The 10,754-nt window shown below is 44.0% G+C and overlaps 1 protein-coding gene across 1 annotated transcript; it reads right to left on the bottom strand.

The window, feature by feature from the left end:
- Nucleotides 1–5,624: 5,624 nt before the first annotated feature.
- On the bottom strand, nt 5,625–10,595 carry LOC135896383 (coiled-coil domain-containing protein 97). The gene is made up of 4 exons (XM_065424765.2): nt 9,801–10,595; nt 8,779–8,897; nt 7,439–7,556; nt 5,625–5,804 (listed from the first exon to the last, which is right to left on the bottom strand). The coding sequence occupies exons 1-4, from the start codon at nt 10,436–10,438 to the stop codon at nt 5,696–5,698; spliced, it is 984 nt and encodes a 327-aa protein (XP_065280837.1). The 5' UTR covers nt 10,439–10,595; the 3' UTR covers nt 5,625–5,695.
- Between the last annotated feature and the right edge of the window lie 159 nt (nt 10,596–10,754).

Raw genomic sequence — 10,754 nt, 5'->3', positions numbered from 1 at the left:
CCAAACCGTTAACTCCAGCCACAGCGATCTGTGAAAGACACGAGCCACGTGTCTGATGAAGCACCAGATGCACACTATAGACTGGCAGTACTCCTGTGCACAACACGCGTATTGCGATAGAATAGTAGTCGGCAACTGCAGTGTCACCATTGCCACTGCCGGCACAAAACGAGAGGTGGGACAAATCGTGCCATTGGTGTATTCAGGGAAGGTCACAGTGGCAAGTTGGCTGCGGTCCAACCGAGCCAGGCCACAAGCCAAAATGTGCATGCACTTTCAATATGTGTCAGTTTATCATGAAGGAAAGAAAGTTTTTCTTTCTGGCACGCATTTCAAGTTGCGCATGCCAAGTACAGTTGCCGACCGATTTTTCGGATCCGAAGGGGGGTGCCAAACTCCGCTACTACAACTGTCGGTCTAGTCCGTGCATGTAATCTCGTGCGTGATTGCCAGTGAGGTCTAAAACTGGTGTGAACATATTGACCGAGAGCTTTTCCATCTACGGCCTGTCATCTCTGCCGCCCCTCGGCGAATTGTGGAAACTGTACTGCCCAGGCCGCTGGGGTTAACCAGTCTTTTGCATGGCAATAGGCAGCTATAGTTGCTGTCCTGTTGCGGAGTGGACGTGTAGGCAACTTTGCACATAGCCGCCATGTTTGCAACATCGCGTGAATGAACCATGTCCGCAGAATTGAGCGGCACAGCACGCAGTGTCAGAAGTTTCACTTGCCATTATACATTGGCTCTGGGGACAGTTGGTGGCGAAGGGGTACAGCCCCCCCCTCCCCCCCCCCGCCTAAGTCACCCCCCTCCTCCAACCATGTAGTGTCCAGGGATGGTGTGCCGTTGTGCACCCCCAATGAAAAAAAAATTGTCCTGCACCCCCTCAAAGAAAAAAAATCGCACCACTCCTAGGTGGCAGCGAAGACCGAATGAGGGCGCAGGTACGAAAATTTTTTATTTATTTATTTTTTTTATTCGGTATACCTACATCGCCTGTACGGCATTATCGTAGGGGGGTTAAAATACAGGTTGTCACAATGGAAACATATTTAGCAACATCAAAAGAATACATCAGTAAATACAACATAGTTTAAGCACTGAAATTCGCAAAAGCGGAATAGAAACTACGAAAGTACAAAACAAAGTGAGTGACAAAGTAACTAACTAACAAAACAGAAAAAAAAGTAGCGTATGTACAGAAATGAATAACAGAACAATCAAAGAATATGGCTCTCAATAGCATTTTCAAAACTAGAAGCTGCCATCACTTCATTAGGGAGCTCATTCCAATCGCTAATCGTGTTAGGAAAAAATGAATACTTAAACACATTGGTACGGCACTGGTAAGCTCTAATTTTGTTAGCGTGGTCTCTCCTAGATGAAACGTAATGCGGCTCCTTGATGAACAGTGTTTTGTTGATACCAGTTTTACTTTTATATATATTATAAAGGAATTTCAATCTTAGGATTTTCCTGCGTGAAGAAAGAGTTTTCCAACCCAACCCTTCCCGTATTCTGGATCCTCTGGTAGTAAAATTATAATTTCCTGTTACGAAGCGTGCTGCGTGCTTTTGGACGCGTTCTATTTTTTCTGTGAGGTTTTTAGTGTATGGATCCCAGATAACGCATGCATATTCTAGAATAGGCCTGATATTTGTTAAATACAAGGTTGCTTTCAGTGATGAAGGAGAATGCTTAAAATTTCGTCGGAAAAAGTGAAGAAGACGGTAAGCTTTCGCGCTAATTAAGTTAACATGATTAGTCCAGTCAAGCGTTTCAGAAAACGTAACCCCGAGGTACTGAACATCATTAGCGGTACTGAGTGCAACATTATTTACGCAATAGGAACTGGGGAATTTTTTCTTTTTCTTTGTGAACTGCACATGGTAGCATTTACCAGTATTCAGAGTCATCTGCCACCGCTTGCACCAAATAGATACTTTTTCAAGGTCGTCCTGTAAGACAGACATGTCAGCATAACATTTCACTGCACGATACATGACACAGTCGTCGGCATACAGTCTAACTGTTGATTTAAGGCCTACTACTAAATCATTAATATAAATTAGGAACAAAAGAGGCCCAAGCACAGAGCCTTGAGGCACTCCCGATAGCACGTGCATTGGAGCCGAGTTTACCCCATTAAGAACAACTTGCTGTTTGCGCAGGTGTAAATAATCCTTTATCCAGCCAAAAATACGTTCAGGAAGGCCTAGGAATGATAATTTTAAGCAAAGTAGATTGTGGGGGACGACGTCAAATGCTTTCCGCAGATCAAGAAAGAGTGCATCTATCTGTTCACCATGGTCCAGGCCGAGTGCAATGTCATGAGTGAATTCGGCTAGTTGTGTTACGCACAAAAAACCAGAGCGGAACCCATGCTGAGCCGAAGTGAAAAAGTTATTTGTTTGCAAATGCTTCATCAGATTAGAGTACAGGACATGTTCGAGAGTCTTACAGCAAACGGAAGTTAAAGATATCGGCCTGTAATTGCCTACGTGTGTACGATCGCCCTCTTTAAATATCGGAGTCACGTTAGCTGTCTTCCAATCTTCGGGCAGTTTTTGATTATCTAGTGACTTGTTGAATAATAATACTAAGAAAGGCGCTATCTGTCTCGAACATTGTTTCAACACATGATTAGAAATTCCATCGGGTCCATGAGCTGAATGCAGGTTTAGGTTAAACAACAAAGCCTCCACTCCTTCCTTGCTCACTGAAACGTTTTCCATTTCCGGTAATGGTGTGGGTGTGTAAGAAATAGCAATGCTACATGGCTTTGTAAAAACTGAATGAAAATACTTGTTGAATACTTCTGCTTTTTCTTTGTCCTCTTTAATTAGGTTACCCTCATTTGTGATGGCCGGGATGCCAGTGTTATCCTTCTTGTTGCTCTTGATATACCGCCAGACCTCTTTGGGATTTGTTTTTAGTTTGTCTGCTAAGGCTTGTAGATATGCATCCTTCGCAACCTTCAATTCGCTTTTAAGTTTTGTGCTGATATCCCTTAGCTTTTTGTACATGCTTTGGTTTTTAGTTTTGCAATATATTTTGTAAGTTCGGGATTTTTTCTTAATTGATGAACGTAAATCCTTATTAATCCAGGGTTTATCCTTGCGGCGCTTAGTCGAAACCACCTTAGACGGAACGAAATCTGAGGTCAATGAAAGCAGTTTATCCCTGAATGTGACCCACAGACTGTCGATGCTGCTAAATGAACTGTAATGCGCAAATGTAGACAGGAAATCATTTAACTCATTAGAAATAGCCTCGTAATTACCCCTTTCATAAAAGAATACCTTTTTCGGCCGCATTTTGGTAAATTCTATTTTTCTGCAACGAATAGCACCTGCAACTACTTCATGATCACTAATCCCTGGTACTGGTGCAATGAAGTCTATGATATCTTTATGGTTACTAAAGACCAAGTCCAACACATTTCCGTCTGTACATCCAAAACGAGTAGGAAAATCAACGAACTGGAAGAGCCCATATGTCATTATTAGCTCGCAAAATGCAGACTGAAGTAATGACCTATTACTCTGTACAGGACATAGGTCACGCCATTCAACATCTGGCATGTTAAAATCACCACCAAGAATTATCGTTTCAGATGACAGGACTGAGAGTGACCTTGAAAGGCTGATAAATGGTTCAACAGTGTTCAAATTTGGTGGTCTGTAGAAAGAACCGACAATAAGGGCGTTTCCATCTGAAAAGCATAGTCTGCACCATACAGACTCTGAGGTATCGTCAGCTGGAAGAAATGGTGCACTTTCAATTGTGTCCCGAACTAGAACAAACACCCCCCCTCCCCGCGCATTTCGATCCTTTCTATATGCAGCATAGTCTGATGGAAATACCTCAGAATCCGCAATGTCAGAATCTAGCCAGGATTCGGTGGCGATAACAATGTCAGGCTTTGATATCGATAGAAGGCCTGCAAAATCATTAGTTTTATTCTTCAGGCTTCGACAGTTTACGACAATAAAAGAAAGTTGTTCGGGTCTATTTCTAGTAAATCGGGAGGAAGGCTGTGTTGTTTGCTATTGCGTACATTCTCGAACAGAACCACTAGAGCCATCGAAAATATATGTTTTCCCACCCATCACCAGCTTGTTATACCTAAGCGTGTACTTCATTTTCCGTTCCCGTGCATATGCGAGCAGAGAATTTCTTGCCTGACGAACATGTTTAGAATAATCTTCGCTTATTGAAAAGTTAGTTCCCTTAAGCTTAGAGGCAGCAGTCAAGACCCTTTGCTTATCTTTGAAAGCAGTGAACTTCACAATTACAGGCCTTTTTTTGTTAACTGCGTGTTTGCCAATTCTGTGCGCCCTCTCTATGGCGGAGGAGTTAATTTCTAAATCGAGATTGTCTGCACAAAGCGAAATCACCTTGGACTCGGACTCGTTCCATGTTTCTTTTTCGGTGTCATCCAAACCAAAGAAAAGTAAATTATTTCTACGCGACCTGTTTTCAATATCGTCTTGTTTTGCCAATACATTGCGCACGGTATCAGCCAGATTAGTGTTGTGTGCCCGCAAACCCTCTTTTCCATTGCCCTCGGTCAGAGCTTCAACTTCTTTTGTCACCAGCTCAAGTTGCTCATGCAGTGTTTTCTGCTGCGACCTCAAAACTTCAAGCTCCGCGAGTATCTTCTCTTGGCCCTCTAGTAGTTTTGGTAGGCATTCTATTGCCTTTAATAGTTCATGTTCCACGTTTTCTGAAAAAGGGCCGGGATTTTCCTCAACATCTCCGGCCATGAGTAAAAGCGCTTTCATCAAAGAAAATGTTGAACACACAGCACACCACAAATCAATCACGAGCCCAACAAGCCCCCCAGGTGACGTGTAGGGTTCCGGTACCGACATTGACATACCGCAAACTGATCTATAATGGTAAAATTCACCAACCTGCAGAAACAGGAGCCTTAAGTGCGTGGTCCTCATGTCGGCACCGGAACCCAGTTGAGCAGAGCGTGGTAACTGTTTAAAATTGCAAATTTGGTGTCGTAGAAATTGGTAGGCAACTCTATTTGACATTTTTCCTATCAGAATACATATTTTGAGCTATGTGCAAACAAATTTGCTTACCTGTGTTTGGATCCCACATTTTCAGTTTCTTTTCAGCAGGAAGTTGCTCCATTGAAGCGTCACCAACCAAATTTTATATTTACTTCATTACATCTGATAATTATACCTGTTTGCTTATCAACATTTAGCTGCAACAGGCACAGATGCTGCAACTTTGCAGAGTTTAGATGACACCAAATTTACTGTTTACATGGAAGTGTTAATTAGGCTAGAATATTTGTGTACGGTCTCACTGAGAACTGTGGCAACCTCCATGGTCCCATATCCTTGTCCAAAGTTGGCTACTCTGCTACAATATTTTTAATAGTATTTCTTTTTTGTGAGTTCTAGTAAAAACTCCAGGGGCACCAATAAGAAATGTATTGATTCTGAACTAATTCATCTTGGCACCGCAGTAGTGTTCATGTCGGCTTTAACACTACAGAGTCAGGTTACTGTTGCAATGATGTTTCGTACGAGTGCTCAGAAAGGACCAGTTGAACATACCGTAAGCATGCTCACATTAGAGTGTGCCGACCTATGGTCTTGTCACGTGTGGATATATAGTTTATTTACATGTCCAAGTTACTCGAGTAGCTTGCACTTGAAGAACCCAGTTATGTGACTGTGTCCAACACCTCCGGTTCTTCGGCATCAAAGTACTTCTCCTCCTCGTCGTGCTGCCTCGTTTGGAGGGAATCGAAGTCTGCATTGTTGTCAACAGACCTGAAAGGTGAGGAGGCATCGTTCAATCAACAAGTTTTTAAATATAGGGCCCTGCAACACTTTTTGAACATGGCAAATAAGTTTCTTAACAGCTGTACTCGCAGACAACTTGGCTATGAAGTGAAAGCTGCAGGGGCATAGCTTATGCACATGACTGTATTCATACGCAATGTAGTATGGGTGAGCTCAGCACCTGTTTCCGTTTCTCCAACCTCGCACAACTTTTTTACTTTAGTGAAGGCAGAGACAGTTAACTTGGCGTGAATCAATCATTGTTTACACACATCCGATATATATATCGAGTTCTCAACTGCGAGCAATATAACCTGCGTTGGACCCCCCAAAGGTGCCGCATGGCATCGGTTATGACTTGGAAGCACAACTGAAGCTGGCGTCGGTAGAGCTGGCACAGCGGTCGGCTTACCCACTCATTTGTATATGCCAACGGCTGGGCCTTCCAGATGAGTTCACTTGGTTGCCGCATAAATGCTGAAAACAATTGTTTTGTGTGCTTCGGCAGTCTTTTTATTGCAGAAGCTGGTCAATAGCCTCTCAGTTGATTAGAGGGACAGCAAGCAACAGACGCTCACCAGAAGACTCGGGCGTTATTTTGCCTTTCAGGAATGCGTAAAACGTACGACAGTGACGGGTGTGCGAAAACTCGAAAGGGTAAGCTAAATATACAATAAAATACCAGCAGCTGATTGGTGAATGTTTCGTATCGTTTCAAATTAAGTGGTGTAACGAACAAACAAAGTATTTTCTGTCTCCCACCTAAGAAAACGTGAACAAAACTGTGGGACTACGTCCAGAAGTGGTGAAAGAGACGCACTCTGGTTCCGCAGCCTTCGCTTCATAGCCAAGAAAAGTCCATGAGTGCAGTCAATGCTGTCGTGAACATGTGAGTCCACTATTATTCCTATACACACTGCACAAAGTCGATAACCCTTGATCAAAAACTGCCTGCCCTTTCCATCAACTTGGAGAGACTTGTAGCTGTCATTGGCTAAGGCATGCCTTTGGCAAGAACAAGAAACAAGTGTCGTCATGATAATTGTTGATCATAATCACTGGAGTTACCTGGCCTGTGTGAGGTAATTAGGTTTTACTATGTCGATTGCAATCGCTGATTATGTATTGCTCATAATGCAGTTATGCCATCTGATGGTGAACAGTACCACACACCGGCACTATGGCCTTTGAGATTGTGGTGTCAACAAATTGTCACCTAGCCTGTGTGAGCTAATTAGGTTTAGCTGGTAATTAGACTAAATCTATTGCAATTGCTAGTATTTATCGCTTAATAAGGTGGTTTTTTTTTACATTTTTTTTTTCGTGCAGCTTGCCCTGTGTAACAAACGTGTAAGTGTATGTGTAAATGTGGAGACCCTCCTCGTGTAGAAATTGCATTAAAGTCTTAGTTTACTTATTGCTTACGAGTAATAAGGCAGTTGCACCAGCTAATGGCAAACAGTACCGCTGCACCGACACCACGGCCTTTTAGATAGATTGGGTGCCACACACCAATCTCAAAGGCAAATCGCTGTCAAATTTCGGTGCAATGACGAATGGAGCATGGCAGGCAGACAAGGCACCACGGAAGCCCAGAACAAATAAAACGATAAACTACGCACTCATAATCGTAGTCCTTGTCTTTTCCAGAAAGGAAGCTCTCGTACATGGTGTTGACAAACTCGTTTCGCAGGAGGCGTTTTTCCGTTGCAGAAACGGGTGGCGTGTCTTCTTCACACTCTAGACGTGTTGGAAAAAAGAGGATTCATAGAATGGTTAGACTGGTTAATCAGCGACATGGCGGTATATTTCAAAACGTAGTGACCTGCATCCTTGTGGATGATTTCCATTCGATGTTTATTAGAGGGCCACGAAAGAATCAATTTAGACTGATAAAGAGTTCTTTCAGAACTGTATTTCAAATATTTTGTGATAAGAGGTTGACTACCACAATCAGTAGTCAAGGCCAAATTCACATTTCATGCCTAAACCACCCAGTGCCAGTACGTCGGTGTGATGTTGCAGATTTCAAGCTATTCTCCAGTATTTGGGCCATTATGGCTGACTCAATGTTCTTCAAACTTTCAAATTCATGACATCACGGCAAGCCACTGCGAGAGCTTCAAGGTGGTGGCGCCACTCGTCTTTCGCTCTCGTCTCCCTTTTCTGGCTTATCAAGCCACCTAACATTAAGAGTGGCCTTCTGTGGTATTGTAAAGGGGTGACTTGGTGTAGAGGAGTAACTTAGTAATCCAGTGTGTTTTAGACACCACTTATTAAAGTAGTCTACACCTCTGGAGTTTGCAAAAACTGGCAACATATTTCTTCTTTTGGAGATTATTGGCAACCTTAATTCTGTTAGCAGTGTAAATTATAGGGTTTTACATGCCAAAACCACAAATTCATTATTAGGCACGCCACGGTGGGGGACTCCAGGTCAACTTTGACCACCTGGAGATCTTTAACATGCATGGCACACGGGCATTTTTGCATTTCGCCCCCATTGAAATGCAGCCGCTGTGGCCAGGATCTGATCCCGCGACTATTAGCAATCTATTTCTTGGTTGGTGGGTAACTGATGTGTTTTGTATAATGATTATGATAAAAGAGGGCAAACACCCAGTGACACATGCTCAGTGACTCCAGTTGGCATCAATGAGGGTCATTGAAGAGCACCACAAAGCCAGTCACCCAAGTTGATCCAACAGTAGGTTTTGAACCCCATTTCCCTCAACACAGCAGCCCGATGCTCTGCCCCTTTGACCATGGACTACCTAGTATACCAAGTTGGCAGGAAAGAAATTAGGGATCCACATACAGACAGATACACAGAGACACACGGCAAACTGGGTGAAGTTCCCAAACAATGCTCACTGCATGAATAAGCCAGTCTCGCTGTGGCCAGCATAAGTCGTAACATGAAATGAAAAATACAGCATCACATGCTGCCACCATCCATTACCTTCTTCTTCAGTGTCCGAGTCACTCTCTTCAAACGTTGCCTCCTCAAGGTCCTGCTGTTGTCGTCGCAGACTCGTCACCTCGTTCCGGTCTATGTGCTCCATGAGCAAGCCAGAGAACCTGCAGGTATGGGCAAGCAAATATTATAAATCACTGCTCAAACAGAGCCATTGCGATGACATCATTCATGCCGCTCATATGCTTGCCATCGTATCAAGCAAGAACCATTAAAGGAGTCTTTTCAAGGTGCGGGAAAAGTTGATGCCCCAAACAAGAGCCAGGTATCACTGGAAATATGGACAAGGAAATGTTCTAAATCTTTAATTCTGCATAGTAATCGTGGAACAACTCGCATGTAGCACATGAGGTCTGCTATTTACGTTGCCTTCCTAGCAGATGGAAATACAGCAAACAATGTTTTTAATAGAGCATCGTACCCGGGTTTTGCATGCAGCTCGCTGTCTCAAACACCATCGCCTACAAAAGAATCGGCATTTGGACAAGTTGGTACTGGTTGAAGATCTTGATGGGGCAGTAAAAACGATGAAGACACAAGGAAGAACTTCATAATATACTACAACATTGCACATCTGCTTGGTCTTGTTTGCAAATGCATTGAAAATGACGTAGTCAATGTGAAAGCACGTGAGTGTAGGTTAGAGTTTTTAAGTACGTTTGCTCTGAAATAAAGTTAGTTGCGAGTCATAGTTGTCCTGTATTTTTTCCTTCATGTGTTTTCGTCGTTTGCGCTGCCCGATCACCTATCAGGCCGCCGTCCTGCTCGGAACGTCTCGTTTCCAAATCACCCTAGTCTGCCTCGATGCCAAATGCTGCGAGGTTCGAACATCAAGGCGCCATACACAGAGCCACATTTATTTCAATGTTCCTGCAACCGCCCATCACGTCAGAGGCCCGACTAGCGAGTACCATGCAGTGGATACTCTCGCGTGATTGACGGTTCTAGCGTTTAAATAACAAAACATTTTCGCACGTTCTGCTTATTCAGAAGCATTCGGTGCTCACGTTAGAGTCGAAAAGTCCATCTTGTCCAGGTCTAGTTTCTCTTTCTCCGTCATGTAGCGGCCGATCATCTGCTCGAACAGCAACGGATTTCGCCGCCGCATCTCCTTGTCGCTAAAGTACTCGCCACCCGTCTTAAGTCTCTCGAGGGCCTCATATCGCCTATTTTTCGTTTGCACGCTCAGCTGCCGGGGACGATCTCTGCTGCGTCTTTCGATCTCCCTGACGTGAAAGTCGACCTCGTAATCCACCCTCCTAAGCGCTTCGAAGTACGAGGCGTCTTCTCTGTACAGGAACTTCGCGTAGCGCTGAAGGAACAGCGGGACGTTGCTGTCCAACGTCTTTTCGGCAATCTCTCGCTTCTCCTCGTAACTCAGGTCCGGTTCTCCGCGCTGCTGGTGCTTGAAGAATCCCTCCGACGCGGCGACCGTATCGAGAATTTGCCGCCGCTGCTCGGCGGCGGCGTCATCGACGTCTGCGTATTCGGGTTCTGCGATCGCCTGCGACGCTTCGTCAACGTCGATAGTCGTATCAACGGCGTTGGTAGCGTTAGCGGCGTTAGTTTCCATCGGGTCCCCAACTCCGTTGACTACCGTCGCGCTGTTCTCAGCGTCGTCGGCGCACTCGACGTCGCAATCCATGGCTGTAATGCGACCGCTTGCACTGCCGTCTAATTCAGTGCCGCGGGTTTGAAAACCGAGACAATAAAGGGTGAAAAAGAATTGCTTCTTGATTCGGAGATAGTGCGAATACTCATAGCAGACATGCAAGCTGCCATATTGTTTGTTGTAGACGGTGATCACAGTGATCATACGACTGAAGCAAGTAAAAGCGAATAAAGCTGAACATTGTACTATTACACATTCATACCTACTTTTATGTTAGTTCTATTTATCCGATAATGCTGATTATTTTACTATTATAATTGCGAAAACATGCGAGCATTTTGTATTTTAC

This window comes from Dermacentor albipictus, chromosome 7 (genome assembly GCF_038994185.2).
Source record: "Dermacentor albipictus isolate Rhodes 1998 colony chromosome 7, USDA_Dalb.pri_finalv2, whole genome shotgun sequence".
NCBI lineage: Eukaryota > Metazoa > Arthropoda > Arachnida > Ixodida > Ixodidae > Dermacentor > Dermacentor albipictus.
The sequence above is the reverse complement of the archived record's forward strand: the minus strand, read 5'-3'. Positions and strand labels throughout refer to the sequence as shown.